We start from the raw sequence: 23,782 nt of genomic DNA, 5'->3' as shown, positions 1-23,782 counted from the left end.
ACAGTGTTCCTCCTGGTGGCACTCAGGACCTCAGGCTCCTGGGTGTGGCTGTGACCACCTGGCCTCCACATCCCTCAGCCTGCCGAGCTCCCAAGCTTCCAGGCATCAGCCCCGTCCCCACGGGGAGCTCCTCTCTGCCGGTCTCGTCTCTCCCCTCACCCTCTGGGCACCTCAGCTCTGTCATCTGCTCAGGCCTTGCTGCCTTCTGACCCCAGCAGCTTGTCCCCCAGACCAGGGAGGGGCTGCAGGGCCCCACGGGTCAGAGGAGCTGTTATCAGAATCTCAACAGCGGCACCAGGCGCAGAGTCACAAGGCTCCCGTGGGGCAAGACAGACTTCCTAGTCCCGAGGGGGGCTTTCCCATTGAGGCGAGATGCCGGACTGGCGTGAGAAGGTGTGGTTCCCGGGGTGGGGGGGATGAATGGCCGAGAGAACCAGCCATCTTGGAGGCCAGGGGAGGGGTGGCTGAGGACGAGAGAAGCTGGAGAGCCCTGCATGCCTCGGCTGCTAGCCTGAGCCCTCCTGGGGCGTGGGCATCTGAGCCCCAGCCTGGGCACTGGGTAGCCACTCGGAGAATGCTTATGTGAGTGGGGAGCAGGAGTCAATAGCTGGAACTGGGGCAGGGCGGAGGGGCCTGGTCAGGGCACAGGTGACAGGACGGGCCATGTTGATCTTGGGCCTCTCGCTGAGCTCCGTGAGTCACAGCTACGCAGGCTTGTGTCCCGAGGAGTGCGGCTACAAGGGTTCCCTTGGGGGTTCCCAGGGGTCTCCACAGGCACAGGCTGGAGGTACCAAAGTCCAAAGGCTGTCCCCTTCTGTTCCAAGTGGCAAGATTCACCCTGAGCAGCAGGGACAGTCCCTCTCGTCCGCGTCTTGCTCTGCTTCCCAGCTCTCCACAGTCCCCTCTCGTGCACTGAAACAGCCCTCCTGAGGTCGGGGCGCCTTGAAACCCTCCTTTCCGTTGCTGACAGAGCAGGGTGGCAGTTTTCCAGGGAAGGCCGCTCTCTTGTGGCAGTGGAAGTTTCCCAGGCTCACATGTCCCAGTCACCCCCCAAGTACGCCAGGCATGCTCTAGGCAGGGCCCAGCCCCTGGGGGGTGGTTGCCGTGGTTACTGGGAAGATGAAGCCATCTGTGTGGAAATGAAGGTCTCGATGACACTGTGGTTGGATGGCAGCAGGTGGCTGTGGCCGTCGTTGGAGTCGGAGCTCTGGTACAACACCAGGCTGCTGGAGGACACTGCAGGGGCAAGTGAGACAGCTGGCTGTCTGCCAAGCCCTTCCCAACCCCACCTCTCCCACCCATCCCTGGGGGCACTTGGGACAGGCTGCACAGGGCCTCGCCACCTCCTGAATTACAGCAGATAACCAGACCCCCAAAGCCACGCCTCTACCCTTGGGTCTTATTAACCCCCAGCCAGGCTCCGGGGCCACCCGGGGGGTGGCCACCTCAGGACGTTTTAGTGGGAACGTCGGAGGAGCCCTGGTGGGGCGGTGTGGTTACTTTCAGGCTTCGCCGTTGCTAGGCTGCAGCCCAGTCATGAAACCAAACACTGAAGTGTTGCAGTGGGGGTATTGAGTAGACGTGGTTAACACCACTGATCAGTTGACTTTAAGTAAAGGAGAGTTCTCTGGCTGACACGGGTGGGTCTCATCTAATCAGTCAAAGGCCTTAAGAGCAAAAGCTGAGGGTTCCTCGAGAAGAAGGAATCCTACCTCGAGATTACAGGATCACATCCTGCCTTTGCTGCCAGACTGGTCGGCCCCACAGGCGTGTGAGCCAGTTCCTTGAATATATATCTATACCGTTGACCCTTAAACAGTGCGAGGGTCAGGGGCGCTGACCCCCTGCGTAGTCACAAATCTGCAGGTAACTTTTGACTCCCCGAAAACTTAGCTACTAATAGCCTACTGTTGACCAATAATATAAACAAGTCAATTGACACATATCTTGTATGTTAGAGGTATTAGGCACTGTATTCTTACAAAAGGTAAACTAGAGGGAGAAAAGTATCATGAATGTCATAAGGAAGGGGAGCCTGGGTGGCTTAGTCGGTTAAGTATCTGACTCTTGATTTCAGCTCAGGTCACGATCCTGTGGTTCGTGAGTTCAAGCCCCGTGTCAGGCTCTGCGCACACAGCTGGGAACCTGCTTGGGATTCTCTCTCTCTTCTTCTCTCTTAACCCGTCTCTCTCTCTCTCTCTCTCTCTCTTTCCCTCTCTCTCTCCCTCCTTCTCTCTCTCTCTCTCTCTCGTCCCTTTCTCAAAAATAAATAAATATTAAAAAAGAAGAACATCCTAAGGAAAATAAAATACATTTACAGTCCTGTGCTGTGTCGGAAAAAATCCACGTGGGGGCGCCTGGGTAGCTCAGTCGGTTAAGCTTCCGACTTTTGCTCAGGTCACGATCTCACAATTTGTGAGTTCAAGCCCCACATCGGGCTTCCTGCTGTCCGCGAGGAGCCTACTTTGGATTCTCTGTCCCCCAATCTCTGCCCCAGTCCCACTCGTTCTCTCTCCCTCTCTCTCTCTCTCTCAAAATAAATAAACTTTAAAAAAAAGTAACTGGGGCGCCTGGGTGGCGCAGTCGGTTAAGCGTCCGACTTCAGCCAGGTCACGATCTCGCGGTCCGTGAGTTCGAGCCCCGCGTCGGGCTCTGGGCTAATGGCTCGGAGCCTGGAGCCTGTTTCCAATTCTGTGTCTCCCTCTCTCTCTGCCCCTCCCCCGTTCATGCTCTGTCTCTCTCTGTCCCAAAAATAAATAAACGTTGAAAAAAAAAATTTTTTTTTTAAAAAAAGTAACTTAAAAAAACAATGAAATAAATCCACATGTAAGTGGACCCGTGCAGTTCAAACACCATGTTGTTCAGGGATCTACTGTATTCCTGTTGGTTCTGTGTCTTACGAGAACCCTGACTGATTCCAACAGCTAAGAGAATGGGCTTTGAGTTTGGACCTGGGTTCAAGTCCTGGCCCTGCCAGCTGCTAGTAGCTGTCGGAGGCAAGACCAAGTCCCTCACCTCCTTGGCGTCTGCTTTCCCATTTGTAAAACGGGGATGATGACGCGTGCCCCGTGGGTAGAGCAGGGAGCCCTCACTTCCTGTCGCTGCAGCCACCGGAGCGGGACGGAGAAACCTGAGGCTCACGGGATGAAGCGGCTGCCCAAGTCCCGCACTTAGCGAGTGGCCACCCCCGGCCTCAGAGCCCAGCAGCCTGACTCCCCGGTGCCCGCCCTTCATCGACATCGTAGATTGCGGGCTCGGGGCACCGGGGGATGGAAATGAATGGGTCAAGTGCGATGTAGCTGACCTAGAGAGCCCGCACGCTGTTGTTGCTGCTTGGGAACACGGGTCTCCGATTCTCCAGGAAAAGCCAGAAATCACGATTCCTTTGTGAAAGCTCATCTTTAAACGTGGGCAACGAACTCCATGCTAAACCCTGAGCCACCCAACACGCCTGCGAGCCACCTCTGGCCCAAAGCAAGGCCAGATCAGATCGCTCCTCACCGTCACCCTCCCCTGTCTCTCGCAATTAATCTTTTCCCCGTCCGAGTCAGTGAGATATTCCTGTAAGACAGGCCCACTTCCCTGTGGTTTCACGCCCCTCTTGGCTCCCGTCGGGGGAGCACAGGGCACCCTCCCGTTTGCCGCACACACCTTCCTCCCCACCTGAGGGAGCAGGGAAAGGCGGCTCACCGGTGGGGCTGGCGCTGAGCCGGTGGGTGGGCTGCAGGGGCTGGATGCCAGCGGGGTCCTGGCTGGGGATGTGGATGGTGGTGGTCTGAGACGCCGGCGTATGCAGCCCGGATTCACTGGAGGCCTCCGTGTCTGAGGCGAAGACCTGGGGGAACAGAGCAGCCTCCTGAGCCCCCCATGGGTGCGCTGTGGGGTGGGGCCCGAGCGAGGGGCCAGGCAGGCCTGGGCCTTACCTGCTTGGTGGGCGTGAGGCTGGCCAGAGCACTCAGGTTGGTGGTGTCGGTGATGAGCATAGTCTGCGGAAGCAGGCCCGTGTGGGTGTACTGGGCCACCTCAGGCTTGTGGCTGTAGAGGGCTGGCCGGGAGGGAGGAGAGAGGGGGGTAAAGACCAGACACCCTGGGCCAGGCTGGGCCCCTCCCGAGAGGGCCCCAAAGCTGGGCGCTGTGGGGGAGGTGAGGCACGAGGCCTGGTAAGTGGCCCGATGGAGCAGTGGTTGGGGACTCAGGACAGATATCCCAAGCTGGGAGCTCCAGATAGAGGGGTTAGACCCTCTCCCCAACTACAGGACCCTGCTCAGGCTGGCTCCATGGGGGGAAGGCTGGGGGAGGACAGGAACCCACACCCACCGCCTGAGGACGACAGGTGTGACTGGCAGTGGGAGGCACAGGTGCTACTGTGCTAAGTACGGGCCACGGAGGGAAAGGCTGGCAGCTCCCGTTAGGGGGTTGAGCGGGACAGAGGGCCGTGTAGCTCCGCCTCCAGGACACCTCTCCAAAATGTCACCCAAAGTTTCACCTACAGCCCGGCCCACAAGAACGCACACGGACACCAGCAGAAAAGCACATGAGCACACATTCTCACATCGACGCAGATGAAACCATATACGCACATAAATACGTGCACTGAACCAAATCCACACAGATACACAGGTGCACAGTCCCTCAGGCCCGGTTCCGAACTCCACACACAAAGGTCTGAAAAACCCACAGATTTTCATAAGGTCGGCACTAGAGCGCTTTTGGTGGCAAACTCCCACCCGAGCCCTCTGTGAGGTTGTGCCCCGTCTTTATTAACCTCCTTCGTGGCCTTCTGCCTCCTGCTGCAGACATCCCAGGGCTTTGATGACGAGACACTGCCCAAGCCCTGCTGGGAGTGTGATAAAACATACATACGGCGGATCCACCATATGTGAAGTCTGAGAAGTAGCGAATTCTGAAATACACGTGGCCCCGTGGGTTGCAGAGAAAGGACGTGTGGTGTCCTCTCACGTGGGTGTGCCCCTGCAAACACCTGTGGACGCCCACGTGCCTTCCCACTCACAGAAACACCACGCATATTTACACACTGAATCATATTCTGGCCTGCAGACCACCTCATCACAGAAGCGCTCACACACACAGAAACCACAACAGCTGCTAAGCCACCCTATACCTCCACCCGCCCACCCCGTGCTCGTGGACAGCGTGGGGCTAGGGGTACTCACCGTGGGGGCTCTGCAGCTGGGCCATGGTGGCCATGAAGGGACTCTGGGCCACGTGGCTCTGCATGGGGGGCATGAGTGGCTGCTGGTAGGAAGGGTGCAGTGGCTGGGAGAACTGGACTGGCTGCAGGGTGGTCAGGCTGCTGCCCATGCTGTTGATGACCGGCACGCTCTGTGCCTGAGTGGAGGCCAGGCCTGGAGCGGGAGGAACGGGGGTCAGCCAGGCTTCCTACCCCCTTCACTGCCTCCCCTGGCCCCGCACCGACCCCTGGGGGCACTGTCCCTCCCTCCCAGAGCCAAAGGGTTGGGGGAAGGGAAGAGGCGACCAGGAAACACCTTTGCCCTAGAAGCTGTCACTAACTTACTTGATCTAGGCAAGGCGCTCCCCCTCTCTGAGCCTTTAATTCATTACAGGGGCAGGGGCTTTGTCCAACTAGGTTGGTTCCACAGTCGTGCAAAGGCCCTACAGCTTAGCTCTGTTCCCCTCTCCCAGCAGCTGTCTCTCTGTCTTCTATATTGAGCCTCTGCATCCTGGTTCCTACAAATAAAGTCTTTCTGGGCTTAAAAAAAACAGGGGCGCCGGGTGGCTCAGTTGGTTAAGTGTCCGACTTCAGCTCAGGTCACGATCTCACGGTTCCTAAGTTTGAGCCCTACATCAGGCTCTGTGCTGTCAGCACAGAGCCCGCTTTGGATCGTCTGTCTCCGTCTCTCTGCACCTCCCTTGCTCTCTCTCTTTCCCTCTCTCTCAAAAATAAATAAGACATCTTAGAAAAAACACACGCAACCCAAAACCTACAAAACTTTGATCCCCCTTTCCCTGCTTACTTTTCCCGTAGACATTTTGCCTTCCAAGACACTGTGTGACGTCTGCATTATGTTTGCTGTCTGCCCCCCCACTGGAGTCATTGAGATTTCAGTCTGTTTGGTTCACCTATGTATCACTGATGTAGCGTAGTACCTGGCACAGTGCAGGCTCTGAATAAGTATGTGAATGAATGAATGAATGAATGAGTCCCAGTGGTCCTTCCAGGTTCTGGATTCTGTGGCAGCCCCACGAACCCTCCCACCCGGGTGCTCCCCCCTCCCCATGCCCACCAACTTACCAATGACCAGGGTGGAGGCACCTGTGTTGGTGAAGGTGGGCCCCAGGGAGGCGGGCTCACCGGGCCCAATGGCCATGACCCCAGGAAGTGAGGCCATGATGAGATTCTGGGGCTGTTGGTTGAGGCCTGGGGATGTCTGCTCCAAGCTGTGCAGAGCTGTCAGGGTGCTGACAGGGGGGAGAGGGCCTCCGGTTGCTGAGACCTTGGAGGGGAAACCAAGCTGAGTGAGGGTGGAGCCCCACACTGTCTCCCTGGGGATGACTCCAGAATCTCCCGGCCAAGGGAGGATGGAAGATGGGGTTGGAAGGCGCTTCTCCACCCGGGGGGTATGAGGACACTCACCAGCTTGGCTTCGGTGCTCAGCAGGCTGTGACTGGGCTCCAGGCCCGTGGGGGACACTTGGTGTAGGGGTGCAGACACCGTCACCAAGGGACCACCGCTGCTTGAGGGCACTTCTGCCCCCTCGCTGGTTGTCGGCTGTCCATAGCGCACACCTGGAATGGGAGCAGCGTCCAGCCTCAGCACCTCACTTCCCTGCCCTCCTTGGCCCTCATCACCCCAGACCGCACTGGTGTGCTTAGGCCACTTGCCCCGTGTTTCTGTGTGCCAGCGGCAAACTTCACCTGAGCATCCTCCTGCCAGCTCCTGGGCTGGCTGCCTCCAACTCCTTGAAGGCAAGACCTGAGTTTTATTAGCTCCATGGCCCCCACTGCCTAGCACTACATGTGATAGGCCGTAGGTGTGCAGTGAAAGGCATTTGAATCAACATGAGCTGATGCTGATGAAATTGCAGTGAGCCAAGTTGAATAGAAGGAACTGGAATTAGTTCAATGAAATGGAATCCAGCTGAATTGAGCCTGAAATGAACTGAGCTAGATTGAGCGCGTGGAGTTGAACTGAATCGGATCAAAGAGAATTGGATTGAATTGAACTGAGCTGTACAAAATTAATTTCATTTCCTCCAATTATATTTAATTAGACGGAGTGTAATTTAAAGGAACTAAATTGGATCATATGGAGTTGAGCAGAATTGAATTGAAGTGAATTGAATTGAACTGAAGTCAATTGATCTTGAATGAATGAACTGAATGGAAGTAACCCAAGTCAAGTTAGGCTGGACTGGAGAATGGAGGGGCGTGGTCAGTGGGATGGACAGGAGAGGACTGGATAGAGACTGTAATGAGTGGAATGGAGTGATAAGGATCCAAGCTGAAGTGCTGAGAGGTTTGGGTGGCTACCGCCACTGAGGTGGTGCTCCCCAGCTCCCCAGCTGACACTCGTGTCCCCTCTACCCTCTACATTCAACCCCCCTGCCCACATATCACTCACCGTGGACTTTACTGGGGGAGAGGGCGGGCGGGGGCAGTCCCGGGGAGCTGTGGGCTGGCAGTGCAGGGCCCGGGCCTGGCCCTGGTGGCGGCCCGCTGTATGTGTCCATGGCCAGCTTGTGCCGAAAAGCTTCTTCCTTGCGCCGATTGGCAAACCAATTGTAGACGCGCACCTCCGTGACGAGGTTGGAGCCCAGCCCCTGTGCCTGCGATGGTGACACCCCCCGCTGGATGCACTCCGCCCTGCAGAAATGGCCACTCATGAGCCTCCAGGCCAGGCTCAGAGGAACCCTCTCCTGGGGCTGGAGGTGGCGAAGAGAGTTCCGAGCGGTAGGGTTCTACCTTAGTGTTTAAAACTGGCAGATCTGGGTTCTAATCCCAGTTCTGCTATGTGGCCTTGAGCAAGTGACTTAGCCTCTCTTAGTCTCTCCATTTATAAAGTGAGCAAAATAGCCATGAGGCTAGATGAAGGTGAATGAGATGAGCGGCCACGCAAGGGTTGCTCGGGTGGGTGGGGAGTGGGTGCTAGGAGTGGAGCTAGGTTGCAGACACTGAGCGGAAGTTGAGTGCCCCGGGGCCAGCAGGAGGAGCTCTCGAGGACTGGCGAGCCTTCCCCAGAACCCAGAGCCACCCAACCTTGCCCCAGCCCAGACCAAACCAGCCCCGCTAACCCACCAGCCATTATACCTATTGCACTCCTCCACCAGTGCCTCTCGCTCCTCCTTGCTGGGGTTCTTCTGCCTCTCGTAGGCCTGGAACAGGATCTGCTGGGAGGCTGGGCCCCACTTGAAACGGTTCCTCCGCCCCTTCTTGGTCGGCAACTCATCACCTGTGGGCTCTTCAATCAGCCCACCCTGCCCTGCGTGGGTGAACTCTGTAGGCACAGAGAGCCGTCAGCAGGGCCCTGGCCACTCCCGCCTTCCCGCTTCTGACCACGCTCCCGGTTCTTTCTCATTCCCAGGGTGCTGAGCCAAATGAGTTTACAGCTAGAACTTAGAAATCATCTAGCCCGGGGACACCCGGGTGGCTCAGTCGCTTAAGCGTCCCACTTCAGCTCAGGTCACGATCTCGCGGTTCATGGGTTCGAGCCCCACGTCGGGCTCTGTGCTGACAGCTCAGAGCCTGGAGCCTGCTTTGGATTCTGTGTCTCCTTCTCTCTCTGTCCCCCCTGCTCATGCGCTGTCTCTTTCAGTCTCTCAAAAATAAATATTAAAAAAATTTTTTTTGGAGGTGCCTGGGTGGCTCAGTCGTTTAGACGTCTAACTTCAGCTTAGGTCATGATCTCATGGTTTGTGGGTTAGAGCCCCGCGTCAGGCTCTGTGCTGACAAGCTCGGAGCCTGGAGCCTGCTTTGGATTCTGTGTCTCCCTCTTTCTCTGCCCCTCCCCCGCTAGTGCTCTGTCTCTCTCTCTCTCTCTCTCTCTCTCTCTCTCTCTCAAAAATAAATAAACATTAGAAAAAAATGTTTTTAGAAATCATCTAATCCAGTGATGACAGTCACACAGCATACATACCACCACTGTCTTAACCTGTGTCCAAGGCAGACATTACTAATCAACCCCTGCACCCAAATGTCCATCCACTGATGAATGGATGAAGAACATGTGGTTTATACATACAATGGAATACTACTTGGCAATAAGAAAGAATGAAGTCCTGCCATTTGCAACAACATGGATGGAACTGGAGCATGTTGTGCTAAGTGAAATAAGTCAGTCGGAGAAAGACAGATACCACGTTTTCACTCACATGTGGAACTTGAGAAACTTAACAGAAGACCGTGGGGGAAGGGAAGGGGAAAAAATAGTTTCAAACAAAGAGGCAGGGAGGCAACCTCATAAGGGACTCTTAAATACAGAGAAAAAACTGAGGATTGATGGGGCAGGGAGAGAGGAGAAAATGGGTATGGGCATTGAGGGGGGCACTTGTTGGGATGAGCACTGGGTGTCGTACGTAAACAATCATGGGAGGCTACCCCTGAAACCAAGAGCACACTGTATACACTGTATGTTAGCCAACTTGACAATAAAATACATTTTAAAAACCATTAAAAATAAATCTTAAATTTGCTAAGAAAAAAATTAAAAAAAAAAACCCGCACAGTTTTCTAGTGAGCCAAGACATAAGCTCGCAATCTTTCCCAATACAGGGCTCCAGGTAAGCATTGGCTTTTGTTCAGATCTAACACATTTGCCATCTCATTTTACAGATGAAGAAGCTGAGGCTCAGAGAGGCTAAATATCTTTCCAGGGATGCACAGTAAAACAGAAACTTGAACCACATTTCTTGAGTAGGTTAGAGCTATTTCAAACTTTTCAGACCTATAAAGCACACTTAAAATGCAAGTGTTGGCCAAGAGAGGAGAGACCCAGCCAGCCCTTGTCAGCTGGTTCTACATTAATAGAAACTGTTGGATTATCCCTGAGCAAGCCTCCAAGAGAATAGAACAGATAAATGCCAAGCCATTTTTATGAGAGGGGAGGCAGGAAGATCGAGTCGGGGATAGTGCAGGAGTGCCTTCATCATCTGAGTTTCAAGAGGCAGAAGCCAGCACCAATGCTCTGGGGACAGGTGGGATTAGACCCACCTAGAAGCCACTAGAAGCCCGCTTGACTCAGATTCCAACTGACTTCGTTGGCTATCTCTCCTGGCAGTGGGCTGGACCAAGATCTGGAGTACCAGACATGACTTGGCCCAGAAAACTAAGATATTTCAGCTTAAAAAAAAACTATTCTGTCGGGGCGCCTGGGTAGCTCAATCTGTTAAACATCTGATTTCAGTTCAGGTCGTGATCTAGCGGTTCATGAGTTCGAGCCCCACGTTGGGCTCTGTGTTGACAGCTCAGAGCCTAGAGCCTGCTTCTGATTCTGTGTCTCCTTCTCTCTCTCTGCCCCTCCCCTGCTCACACTGTGTCTCTCTCTCAAAATAAATAAACATTAAAAACTATCCTGTCAAGTCCATCAAAAACAAGGAAAATCTGAGAAACTGTCACAAGCCAGAGCAACCTAAGGCGACATGGCAACTATATACAGCGTCTCCACAACTGGATACAATCCTGGACCAGAAAAAGGACATTAACGTTAGGGAAAAACCGAAGAAATCTGAATAACGAAGTACGGACTTAATAATCCTGTGTCAGTGTTGGTTTGTTAATCATGACAAATGTCCCATACTAGGGGTGGCTGGGTGGCTCGGTCGGTTAAGCAGTTAAACGTCAACTCTTTTTTTCTTTTTAATTTTTTTTCAACGTTTATTTATTTTTGGGACAGAGAGAGACAGAGCATGAACGGGGGAGGGGCAGAGAGAGAGGGAGACACAGAATCGGAAACAGGCTCCAGGCTCCGAGCCATCAGCCCAGAGCCTGACGTGGGGCTCAAACTCACAGAACGCGAGATCGTGACCTGGCTGAAGTCGGACGCTTAACCGACTGCGCCACCAGGCGCCCCTAAACGTCAACTCTTGATTGAGGCTCGGGTCATGATCTCATGGTTCGTGGGTTGGAGCCCCGCATCAGGCTCTGCGCTGACAGTGCTGAGCCTGCTGGAGATTCTCTCTTCCTCTCTCTCTCTCTCTCTCTGCCCCTCCCCAGCTTGTGTTCTCTATAAATAAATAAATAAATAAATAAATAAATCTTAAAAAAAAATGTCCCATACTAGTGTTAATAATAGGGAAAGCTGGGTCTGGGGTAAACTGGGAGTCTCTCTACCATCTGCCCAGAAGTTCTGAAAACCAACACTTATTCTAAAATTAAGAGTCTATTATGTGCTATTTCAGTTTTATCTGCTAAGGAGGCGTAAATTAAAGCCGTGCTAATTTTCTAAAAGCACTTAGTGCCTTCAAAGTATGTCATCTACATTCCCAGCCCCTTGAGACCCGAGAGTATGCTCCTGGCAGATAGAGGTGGCGCAGACACTCACTGGCCCCTCGGGCATCAGGAGGTGTTGCTATTTCTGCACGAATAAGCAATCAGTGATCATCTTTGTAAGAAAATATTAATGCTTTCCCATAGTGGTTGCTCGGTAAATGTTAGTTCACTTAATGTTTTAATCAGCCTGCTGATAATGCCAATATCATAGTTTTTCGCAGCTTTTAAAAGTTGTTTTTTTAAGGGCACCTGGGTGGCTCTGTCGGTTAAGCATCTAACTCTCGATTTCAGCTCAGGTCATGAACTCACAGTTTGTTAATTCAAGCCCCGCATCGGGCTCTGTGCCGACAGCTCAGAGCCTGGAGCCTGCTTCGGATTCTGTGTCTCCCTCTCTCTCTGCCCCTTCCCTGCTCACGTTCTCTCTCTCTCTCTCTCTCTCTCTCTCTCTCTCTCTCTGTCTCTCTCTCTCATAAGTAAACATAGGGGCGCCTGGGTGGCTCAGTCAGTTGGGCGACCGACTTCACTCAAGTCATGATCTCACAAATTGTGAGTTCGAGCCCCATGTCAGGTTCTGTGCTGACAGCTCAGAGCCTAGAGCCTGCTTCTGCTTCCGTGTCTCCCTCTCTCTCTGCCCCTCCCCTGCTCATGTTCTGTCTCTCTCCTTCAAAAATAAATAAACATTAAAAAATTTTTTAAATAAATAGACATTCTAAAAAATTTCCAGCTTGTATAAGTAAATAAACAAACAGCAAATCGATATGTGAAATTTAGGACTTTAGCGTTTTGTTTTTTTTTTTTTTTTAATTTTTTTTTCAACGTTTATTTATTTTTGGGACAGAGAGAGACAGAGCATGAACGGGGGAGGGGCAGAGAGAGAGGGAGACACAGAATCAGAAACAGGCTCCAGGCTCTGAGCCATCAGCCCAGAGCCCGACGCGGGGCTCGAACTCACGGACGGTGAGATCATGACCTGGCTGAAGTCGGACGCTTAACCGACTGCGCCACCCAGGCGCCCCTTTAACGTTTTAATAAACGTTTAGGAAGCATGGTGAGGAAAGTTTATTTTTTTAATTACCAAACATGCAGATTGTCGCTATGTCTTCATAAGGAACTACGGGAGTATCTATCAAAAATTTTCAAGTACCTACACTCTGACCTAGAATTTCACTTCTAGAAATTATTCTATAGATTCTCTCGTGTGAGCACAAATAGATACAAAAAAGGATGTTCTTTGAAGCAATTGGTTCTAACAGCACACTGGAAAAACCCTAATAAAAGTCCTTTGGTAGGGAGCCAATTAAACAAATAACGGTACATCCAAATAACAGAATAACTAGCAGCAAAGCAGAGGAGGGGCGTCTGGGTGGCTCAGTCAGCTAAGCATCTGACTCTTGATTTCAGCTCAGGTCATGATCTCCCAGTTTGCAGGTTCGAGCCCCTCACTGGGTGCTGTGCTGACATCACGGAGCCTGCTTGGCATTCTTTCTCTCACCCTCTCTGTCTCTGTCCCCCCCCCCCACCCACGTGCACTTAAAATTAAAAAATCTCGCTTAAAATTAAAAAAAAAAAGCAGAGGAAAATACATATATATTGCTAGTATATGCATTAAATATCTCTGGAAGTATACATAAAACTGGGGATGTCCTTTAGGAGAAGAACACCTAACTTTTATTGTAAACTCTATTTTCTCCTATTTTTTTAATTTAAAAAAATTTTAATGTTTATTTCTAAGAGAGAGACAGAGCATGAGTGGGGGGGGGTGGGGGTGGGGGCGGAGAGAGGGAGACACAGAGTCCGAAGCAGGGTCCAAGCTCTGAGCTGTCAGCACAGAGCCGGACGCAGGGCTCGAACCCACAGACTGAGATCCATGACCGGTGCTAAAGTCGGCCTTTTAACCGACTGAGCCACCCAGGTGCCCCCTCCTATTTTTTTTAAATTAAGTATGTATTGCCTTTTTATTTTTTTATTTTTATTTTTATTTTTTCAACGTTTTTTATTTATTTTTGGGACAGAGAGAGGCAGAGCATGAACGGGGGAGGGGCAGAGAGAGAGGGAGACACAGAATCGGAAACAGGCTCCAGGCTCCGAGCCATCAGCCCAGAGCCCGACGCGGGGCTCGAACTCACGGACCGAGAGATCATGACCTGGCTGAAGCCGGACGCTCAACCGACTGCGCCACCCAGGCGCCCCTGTATTGCCTTTTTAAAAAACTTGGATAAATCATAAAATAAACTTTTTTTTTAAAATGTCTACACATAGGCTCAGTAGTGTGAAAGTGCACTTGGGATTTTGTGGGGTGTGAGGTCGGGGTAAGGAAACCCAGACTTCTCTGAAGACAGCGTGGCCACATCTCCTGGAGTTTGCAATGGAGGATTCCCTGAGCCTACACCTTGCCTCTGAGCCTTTACTCAGGCTGCTCCTTTGGCCCAAACACCATTCCCTGCCGCCTCCATGGGCCAAAATTCCGTTCTGACTTTAAGACCTAGTCTGAAAGTTCTGCCTCTGGTGTGGTCCCTCCTGATGCCCCTGCCTCCCCGCTGACAATAGATTACTCTCTGGTCCTCTGCCAGCTCAACATTTTGAGATACTTCATGCAGTCCTACTCTGCCCTGGGCCTGGCACACGGTGAATGCTCCATAAACACTAGCCGTTACTGTTGTTTTTATCACATTATAATACATGTCTCGCTGTATCATGATGATCTTTTCTGCTTCCCATCTACACAGAACACTTAGAGGGCAAGGACTCCACTCACCCACCCGCAGATACCCAGGGCCAACCTACTCCCCTCCCCCAGAGTGCCTTGCGCGGAACAGGTACTAAGCGCCCGTTGACTCGCATGGACTTCCGCTCAGACGGCCTATCCCCGTCGTGCGGTGGAGGAGCTTCCGGCCCCCACCCCAGACCTGCCAGGGAGGACCGGCTGTGGTCTTTACTTACGCTGCGCCACCTCTCGCTGCTTGCGGACGTACCAGGTGTACAGGGCCGCTCGCTTCTGTGTCTTCATGGGGGTGCCCTTGTTGAGGTGCTGGGACAGGTGCGACTGGTTGAGGCCAGTGGTGTCGACTACCTCCCTCTGTGGGATGTTGTGCTGCTGCAGGTAGGACTTGACCATCTTGGCCACGCGCCACGGGTCCTCCCTAGGAGGAGGGGCCAGGACAGAGCCTGCTGGGCGTGGGGGTGCAGGCAGGGTCGGGGGTCCCGTCAGCCCTGAGAATGGGGATTGGGGGTGAAAGCAGGCGTGGGGATTGGGACCTACACTTAGACTCAGGGACAGCAAGGGAGGGGCACTCGTGCCAGGACACAGGAACGCAGACACACGAACATGGGAACAGAGACTTATAGACACACACGTGTGGACACAGGCCTCAAACAGTGCCACACAGACGCGGGCACAGTGAAAAGTTTAGAAACATGAATGCACAGACATATGGACTGACATGAAGACATGAACTGACTCCCACCAGAAGCTATACAGGCCACTTGGGGAAGATCCTCACCTTTGTGCCTCCTTTGAAGACCCCCCACCTCCTCCTACCTCAAAATGTTGTTTGTGGCTGTGTCTTATCCACTGTGAGAGACCGTAAACACTTGGAGGGCAGGAACTCTCTGGTTCTCAGCACCCAGAATAGGCCTGCATGCCCATGGTGAATGCATGAATGAATGAATGGATGGGTGAGTGGGTGGATGGATGGGATGGTGGGTGGGTGGATGAATGAATGGATGGGAGGGTAGGTGGATAGAGGGATGGAGAAATGGGTGAGTAAATGTGATGCTGGGTGGATGGATGGATGGATGGATGGATGGATGAGTGGAGGATGGATGGATGGATGGATGGATGATAAATATATGATAGTGACTGGATGGTTGGATGAATGGATAGGAAGGTAGATGGATAGGTAGATAGGGGAATATGTAGATGGGTGGACAGGTAGATGGCTGGGTAAAGGGGATGGTGGGTGGTGGATGGATGGATGGGTAGTTTGATGAATGGATAGGAGGATAGATGGGTAAGTGAATAGGGGTGTGAGCAGGTGGATGTGAGGTGAGCAGGTGGATGTGAGCAGGGGTGTGAGGTGGTGGATGGATGGATGAGGGAGACCTACTTGGCGGGGGTGGTTCTGAAAACAAGGAGAGAAAAGCAATTCTCTCATTTTACAGGCAGGGTCACTGATGCTAAGAGTGCTGGCATAGCATCTTTTGGCCAAGGTCACAGGGACAGCCCAGCAGAGTCCCATCCCATATGAAGGGGTTCAGTTCTAAGTCAACCTATCAGGTACAAATCACATAGGGTCAAAACACCCCCTGAAAATCTGTACTAACCCCTAGGCTGTGGCCTGGCCAGTTTCCCAGAGCACAGGGGCAGACAGGTCCAGGTGAAAAGGTTGTCAGCTGGTATACAGCTCTGTGTGTGTGTGTGTGTGTGTGTGTGTGTGTGCGCACCTGAATCCGTGGGCTGAGACTCTCTCACTGGAGAGACAGCCATCCACGATTCATGTTCTTATCCCCTGCTCACTGTGGAGAATGGGGGGCTCTGACTGCCTGTACTACACAAATGCTCTCTCTCCCCCTCCTGTTCTGTCTCAGCCCTCCTCTCTTTGCCCCGTCCTCCCCTGAGCTTGTAGGACAAATATGTCTGATGAAAACAGCTCCACACAACAGTGCTGACACAGGAGAGCAAGGGCGGGGGGCGGGGTTTGAACCCAGCCCTGTGTGGCTCCAAAGCCTGAGGCTCTCGCCTCCTCAGCTGAGCCGTTCGCTTCTAGAATTTGAGCCTCCCGGTATTCGCACGTGTGACAAATAGCAGGTGTGGGAGGCAGTTCATCGCCATGTTTGGCACAGCAAAATATGGGAAACCACCTAAGTGCCAGCGAAAGGGTACCAATCGCGGTACCTCCAGCAGATGCGGCCGTAAAAACCCAGTGAGAAAGCTCTCCCTGCGCCCTGATGGAACAGAACCCCTCTGGTAGGTCTGCTGTGCGATTTGTGTCAAATGTGAAATGGCCTGACAGATTTCCACATATTTGCTTGTGTTTGCATGAAATACCGGAAGAACACAGAAGACACTTTTGACACCAGTGGTCTTGAGATAGAAATGGAGTGCCGGGGCCAGGGGGAGAGGACGGTGTCCTCTGTTGCTTTTCTGCACTTTTAAAATAATGTAATATATCGTTGTACAACATGCTATTCAGGCACGTATAACACTTAAAACTAAATTGTAAAAGAACAAAAAGCAAATAAACCCCCCAGCACTTTGAGGCCCACCTCATACTGCCTTCTCCCCTTCCCTCCTTCCCAAAGAACCAGCCTGGCCCTGCCCCCTTGATGATGCCCTTCTCAGGTGTGATAGGCACAGAGCCCTTCAGCAGCTTGGGTCCCGTGACTTTCTCCTTTTTATCAGCAGTTCCCATGCGCGTAGGGAGGGAAGGGAGGCAGGGGCCATTCAATTTAAGTCGGCCGGCAGTCGGGACGGCAAAGTCCCAGTTGTAGAAGAATGACTGACGTGAGAATTCGTGTTTCTTACTTGCCGTGGACCAGGCACTGCGCTAAAGGCCGGTCATTTACATTTTACCATGTAACCCTGGGAACCGGGTGCTACTTATGTGCCCATTTCACAGATGGGAAAACAGAACCTCGGAAAGGGAGTGCTTGTGCAAAGCGACCTAGCTGGGACTCCAGAATATTTCTCTTTTTTCCAGACACCTCCCCCCATCCCAACCAGAGCTCTCCTGGAGCTTTTCCTCCTCCCTGCATTTAGGATCCTCCTTGTCAACCCCTCCCCTGCTCCCTGGATGCCAGTCAGAGCCAGGAGGGAAACGAGGTACAAAGTCCGGTGTTGTGCTTCGAGGCAAACATGTTTATCTGATTCTGGAGCCAGGCTGCCTGTTGGCCTCCCTCCTCCCCCCCCCCCCCCCCCCCCCCCCCCCCGCTGTAGGCATCACCCTCCTGAGCAACCCTCCCTCCCTCCCTTCTCTCTTCTCAGGAGAGAATGAGCTAAGTCTTTCTCTCGGTGGGGGGGGGGGGGGTGGGGGGGGGGCCTCCCTGGCTCACACTAAAGATTTACTATCTGTCACTGTCCATTTGATTCACCGTGTCTCTCTCTGTATCTGTCTTAGCTTCTCTCTGCCTCTCTCTCTCTCTCTTTCTCTCTGTCTCTCCTGTCTGTGTCTCTGTTGTTTGCTCTGTCTCTTGCTCACATCAGTCTCAGAGGACCCGACCCTTTTCAGGGCAGTTCTCCCAACCCAGCACGAAGAGGCCACCTCTCCAGATATCTCCTGCTCTTATTCTAATGGGTTTAAGGGTCAAGCCAACCCGGCTTCACATCCCACCACGGCGCCCTAGCACGATGTGCGCGTGCCCCACGCCTCATCGGTACCGTGGCAGGAAGCCCACGTCTGCCTCCCAGTGCCCTTGGGACAAATGAGTGAGTTTCAAACAGGAGTGAACCGCGTAGAGCGGGGCCTGGCCCGTGATGCTCAGTAAGTACAATTTGTCACCATCATCATCATCATTGTCGTCATCATGATGATGTGGCCCTGGGACCCCCAGCCCCAGAGCAGAGGGCAGAGGACCCAGGAGAGGTGAAGATCTGCGCACGTCTCCTCCTCCCACCTGCTACACATTATGGGCTCAATCAGAGGTTCAAGACTTTGGGCCTTTGGCTCGCTGGCCACGGGGGTTTCAGAGGGTCCAAGGCTGTGGAGCTTGGAGACCAGCTGGAAGGGGAGCTGAGTTCTCAGTGCATGTGGCTGGTGGAGGGGGGAGGGTTCCCATCTCGGGTTGAATCTCAGCTCTGCCACTCGCTATCCAGGTGGCCTTAGGAAATGGCTTAATCTCAGTGTGCCTCAATTTCCCCAGCTGTGATACTGGGTTAATAGTATTTCATAGGTTGCCAGGAGGAGAAAATGAGTTCCATGATTAGTAAGCCACCGTGACCTCTAGAGCACTGCGTGGAAGTGAGTGGATGGGAGGTTGAGAGCAAGAAGAACTCGGGAGGATAAAAAGGAAATAAGCTTATCAAGGAAGGGCATACAACCTCAAGGGTGCTGTGCAGAGCACAGGGATTAGGAGGACCTGGGGTCCCAGTCCCAGCCTTAGTACTTTGTAAATTACCTTGGGCAAGTCGTTTTGCTACTCTGAGCCTTAAGTTTGCTCATCTGTAAAATGGGACTATTACTCATAGTAACCGTTTACTGCCCCGTGGGTAAGTGTTATCGTCATCTCTGCCTTGCGGGCGAAACTAGGGCTCAGAGGCATGAAATCACCTGCCCAGGTTAGGGTGGGTTGATTTGGGATTTGAACCCACGCAGGTTGGCCTCAGTCAGAGATGTCAGACTGTCCCACCCTAACCGCTGTCTTCCTGGGTCTCAATGCCCTGGTGCTGCCTGATGGAGAGGATCAGAGACCCTCAGGTTGTGGTTTGAGCTGCTCAGGAACAGGGAGGACCCGGGAGGAGACCCGGGAAGGAGCCCTGGGTATAGGTTCCTCCCTTGACCTTAACAGATGTCCCCAGGGCTTCAGGGAACCCTAGCCACCCATTCATTCTTGCTCTGTGTTAGCCACTGGGCTAGATAGCAGGGTGGTAAACCAGGCCACACAGAAGCTTTGAAAGGTTTCTATTTTCATGACAGGAGATAGAGAACACACAAAAATAGATCATCATAAACAAAGTTAAGGGACAAAGGCTAGTAACAGAAGGTGGTGGAAGACAGCATGATTGTAGTGGGTCCTGCCTTTAGATAGGGAGTCAAGGAGGGCCTCCCTGAGGAGGTGACACTTGAACAAAAGGAGAAGAGGGAATCGGTCATGGGAAGATCTAGAAAGAAGTGTCCGCAGAAGGAACTGTACATGCAAAGGCCCTGAGGTAGGAATCAGCGCATTCAACATAACTGGAGGAAAGGGAGGGAGGGAGAGAAGGTTCCCTCAAGAAGAGGTCAGGGAACCAGGACAGAGAATTTGAATTTTATTCATTGGCCAGCTAGGGAAACTGAGGCAGGAGAAGAGACTTGCCCAAGGTCATGCGGTGAACTAAGGGTGGAGGTCTGAGGGAAGAGCTCAGGTTCCCGATCACCACTTGCTCACCTAGGACCCACCCTGCCTCTTTCCACACACTGTCTTCTCCAAAGACATGGCTTCCCCTGGAAACCTGGCCTGTGCACCATCCCTTCCAGCCTTAACCTCCCCCACCCCCAGTGTCCAGGCCTTCCTCACGGGTGCCCACCCCACTCCCTCCTGTGCCCTGAGGGTAGAGGCCCCACTTTTTCCCCTCGGGGCGTTTTCAGATCCCTTTTGTTACCTGAACAATAAGTAACCCAGGTAGTTAGTTATAAACTCCGCAGGAACAAGGAGCTGGTTGATAATTTATAGCAACATCTCAAATTTAAATGGAAAGTAAATAGCATGCTGTTAGCATTAAAGAAAACCCAATCGGGGCAGGCGGGGAAGCACTCCAGCCTCCTCTCAGCTTGGGGCGTCTCGCTCTCTCCCCAGCCCCTTCTCCCAGCTGGGTGTGAGCCCCTCTGCCCTCCTGGCTCCTCCGCTATCCTGTACTTCTCCAGGCCTCTGCATCTCACCCCCCCCCTCCCCCATGCCCTCTGTCTTCCTCAGTGGCTCTTCTCTCTCTCGCAGCTTCCAGGATCTCTGCTGGTCCCCAGGGAGCACTTTGACCTCTGCTCCCCCCTCAAGTGCTGTGGATCGAGCCTCCCCCCCACCCACCATTCCACTAAAGGGGCTGCTGATCAACAGGCCCCACCCAGCCAGGTAAGAAAGGCCCTTGGCACCTCCTGCCCCCACTCCCACCCCAAAGCCCCCAGTCCCATCTGGGGCCCTGAGCAGGTCTGGCCCAGCCCCACCCTGTCCCGGTGGCCCTCGCCCTGGGTCTGGCAATGCCTGACTCTTTGCCCCTCCCCTGCAGCTCAGCAGGGCCCTTTGCCCTCTTCTTCCTGCCAAGTCAGGGGGCCCAAGCTGCTCCCTGCCCCCTGCCCAGGCCCTCACAAGGCCAGGCAGACCCTGAGGGCTCCCCCACCCCAAGCTGGGATCAGGACCTTGGACAGAAAAAGAGATGGTCCCCTAGAGAGCGTCTTTGGGACTCTCTCTCTGGCTGCCTCGTCCTGGCAATTGAAAGCACCAAACAGAGTGGCTGTGGAGTCTCAGCTGGGTGGCCTTAGTCAAGCTACCTTCCCTCTCTGGGCCTCGGTTTCCTCATCTGTGAAGCAGAGTTATGCCTAGCTTCCTTCCAGGGTTCGTCTCAACATTATCTGAACATCTGTGTATAAAACTGCAGTACAGTGCCTGGCTGTTAGGATTAGAGCTTAGGAGCCTTTGGGGAGGCAGTCCCTGTAGCCCCTGGGCCCCCTCCCCCCCCCCCCCCCCCCCCGCTTGGTGGGAGGTTGGTTGGCCCAGGTCTCCCCAGGCCATCTTTACAAGTTAATGATCACAGGCCTTATCAGAGCCTTTTACCGTTTATAAATTTATAAAACAAAAGAGAAATAATAAAGCTCGTGGGTAATTAGTAACCAGGTCAGCACTGCTGAGGAGAGGGGAGGCATCGGGCTCAGACCCACCCAGTTCTCTGGGAGATGGGGAGCCGGCCAGTGGATGGGGGTACACAGGGAGGCCTCTAATGGTGCCTGCTGGTGAGTTGTGGGGGCCTAACTAACACTGTGCAGGAAAGGGGAACCAGGTCCTGCTCCGAGGTTCCATCTCGCTCAGGTAAGACCTGGGCTTTCCTGGCTTAATGCTTGAGTCCCTGGGTGGCTAAGGGAGCCCCTAACCTCGGCACCCCCTCTCGCTAACCATGCTTCCTGACCCTGGAGCCTGCGATCTGAGTGCGTAGCAGGAAGTTAGGGTTTGGGAAGTAGAAATGGCCCTGGTGGCTAAAAATTCCCACCACCCTCTGGTTCTCCAGGCACTTGAATTATGAGCTTTCCTGCTTTCCACCCCCCCCCCCCCACCACCCCGGCTCAGAGCTCCCCTGGAGCATGCCCTTCCTTCTCAAGCACTGGGTGGAAAGCCCTGGCTCACGGGAACTGGGGACCTTGCCGAGGGCCAGCTCAGGGGCTGGGAGACTCCAGCCTCTGAGCAAGGACGCCCTGAGCTCTCGGGCGCCCTGTCCCCCTTCCTCACAGCCAGGCTAAAAGCCATAGCTCCCAGACGAAGGGCTAGTTGAGAGCCGAGGGTGGGCCTCCCTGGGCTCTTTGAACGCCGGGGACGGGCAAGGGGTCCTTACTGCAGCAGGGTCTCCACCACGGCCTTCTGGTGGGCCGCCTCCTCGGGGCTGAGGTTCTCCAGCTCTTTGAGGATGGGCGGCGTGAAGTCTTCCCCATCGTCGTCCGTCTCGTCCTCGGAGCCCCTTGCCTCCCCCAGCCCATTGGGCAGCTCGGCCAGCTCCGCCCGACCGCCACCGCCGCGGGACTCCCCCTTGTCCGGGGGGCCATCTCCGGCCAGCAGGTAGGGCCCCGGCTCCCCCAAGGCCTGGATCAGCGCCTCTTTGCTCAGGCCTGACTCGAGCAGGGCCGCCAGAAGCTCCGTCTGCAGCTGGCTCAGTTTAGACACCATGGCTCCGCCACCACCACCGGGCCACGCGGCCTGGGGCCACCACACCGGCCGCCTCCCCCACCGAGTGGGCTGTCTACTGGCTAGCCGATCGGCAGGCAGTCACGAACCAGGCTCTTTGCGCCTACTGCCCCCCCAAACCCCACTAACCAAGCCCTGTGGGCACCCCCAACCCCCAACTCTGGCCCCAGCGGCCAGTGAATCAGGGCCCCTGCCCGCTCTGTTTACATTGGAGCTGGGGAAATTCTCCAAGGTTCATATTTATCCGTGTGCTTAGCGAAGGGACTGAACTTTGGACTTCAGCCCTGCAAAGTGCAGGCCTCACAGCAGCGCAGAGGGACGGGGGAGCCGAGGCCTTCAACGGGAATGGGCAGCGGGGAGGGTGGGGGAGGCCGTGGCAGGGGGCAGGGCAGCTGGGACGGAAGGGGCTGGGGGCCACCGAGGCCTTCTGGCGAACAGCTTCGGTCCCGCCCCGAGGACTTTGTAGGGGGTTCAGGCCGAGGCAAGAGAGGGAAAAATAGCGGGTTTCCCCCCGGGAACTGAAGCAGCAAGGGGTTCTAGGCAGGCGGGCCGGCTCTCCTGAAGGTCAAGTCTAGGTCACATCCATTTTGAGACCCACCTGTGCAGGCCCAACACCAGGCCCCCCTGTGTATATTGCCTCATTGTATCCCCCTAATCGTTGTCAGTAGGTACAGGGATCATCCCCATTTCACAGACGAGGAAACCAAGGCACCGAGAGGTTAAACAACTTGCCCAAAGTCACACAGCTAGCAAGGGACAGGACTTGCAAGGTGGGAGCAAGGGGAGGCCAGTCAGGCACTTGACTCAAGTATACATTTTAAGGGGGCATCAAAAACTCCAGTAATCATATGCAAAAATATTCGGTGTACTAAAGTACATAAAAATATGCAATGTATTAAAAATCAAAAGTAATGCAGGCCCCCAAAGAATTCAAAACGTGTCCACACAAAAACTTGCGTGTGAATGTTCATAGTTCATGGTTCACAACAACCAAAAAGGGGAAGAAACAGAAACATCGATTGATGGACAAATGGACAGGTAAAATGTGGTGTATCCATGCAATCGTATATTATTCGGCCATAAAAAGGAGTGACATGCTGAGACTTGAAGGTATTACGCTAAATGAAAAAAGCCGGTCACAAGAGGTCGCATAGGATTCCACTGATAGGAAACGTCCAGAACAGGCAAATCCATGCCTGCGGAAAGTAGATTAGTGGTTGCCAGGGGTTGGGGATGGGGGACTGGGCGGGGGAGGGGGGCATGGGGGGGGGAGTGACTGCTTAATGGGTGCCGGGGTTTCTTGGGGGATGATGAAAATGTTCTAAAATTGATTAGGCAGTGTCACACAACTGTGAAAATACTAAAAACCATGGAATGGAGCACTTTATTTTTTAAGTGTTTTAAATTTATTCATTTAAGTAATCTCTACACCCAGCGTGGGGCTCGAGCTCACAACTCTGAGATCAAGAGTCACTCGCTCTACCAAGTGAGCCAGCCAGGTGCCCCTGAATTGAGCCCTGGTTTGTTTGGTTTTTTTTAAGTTTATTTATTTATTTTGAGAGACAGAGAGAGAGAGAGAGAGAGAGAGAGAGCGCAGGAGAGGGGCAGAGAGAGGGAGAGAGAGAATTCCAAGCAGGCTCCGCACTGTCAGTGCAGAGCCCAACGCAGGGCCCAAACCCACAAACTGTGAGGTCATGACTTGAGAGTCGGTGGCTTAACTGACTGAGCCACCCAGGCACCC

At 53.6% G+C, this 23,782-nt stretch overlaps 1 protein-coding gene across 2 annotated transcripts; it reads right to left on the bottom strand.

The window, feature by feature from the left end:
* Positions 1 to 1,108: 1,108 nt before the first annotated feature.
* HNF1A (HNF1 homeobox A) lies at positions 1,109 to 22,023 on the bottom strand. 2 transcript variants are annotated; one of them, XM_047828652.1, is made up of 10 exons: positions 21,695 to 22,023; positions 14,407 to 14,606; positions 8,290 to 8,476; positions 7,604 to 7,845; positions 6,617 to 6,768; positions 6,275 to 6,476; positions 5,175 to 5,366; positions 3,924 to 4,045; positions 3,691 to 3,856; positions 1,109 to 1,236 (listed from the first exon to the last, which is right to left on the bottom strand). In XM_047828652.1, exons 1-10 carry the CDS (start codon positions 22,021 to 22,023, stop codon positions 1,109 to 1,111), a joined length of 1,920 nt encoding a protein of 639 aa, XP_047684608.1. The 2 variants fall into 2 exon arrangements, with proteins under 2 accessions (XP_047684608.1, XP_047684609.1); XM_047828653.1 differs by having other exon boundaries at positions 3,691 to 3,835.
* Between the last annotated feature and the right edge of the window lie 1,759 nt (positions 22,024 to 23,782).

The sequence above is a fragment of the Prionailurus viverrinus genome, chromosome D3, assembly GCF_022837055.1.
Source record: "Prionailurus viverrinus isolate Anna chromosome D3, UM_Priviv_1.0, whole genome shotgun sequence".
NCBI classification, from domain to species: Eukaryota; Metazoa; Chordata; class Mammalia; order Carnivora; family Felidae; genus Prionailurus; species Prionailurus viverrinus.
The sequence above is the reverse complement of the archived record's forward strand: the minus strand, read 5'-3'. Positions and strand labels throughout refer to the sequence as shown.

Excerpts from the sequence above, each read along its gene's own strand:
- HNF1A (XM_047828652.1), bottom strand. The coding sequence starts at position 22,023 with ATGGTGTCTAAACTGAGCCAGCTGCAGACGGAGCTTCTGGCGGCCCTG. Across the intron at positions 6,769-7,603 it reads CTCCCCCAGTAAAGTCCACG|GTGTGCGCTATGGACAGCCG; the intron begins GTGAGTGATATG and ends CTCCCATTCCAG. Across the intron at positions 6,477-6,616 it reads TGAGCACCGAAGCCAAGCTG|GTCTCAGCAACCGGAGGCCC; the intron begins GTGAGTGTCCTC and ends TTCCCCTCCAAG.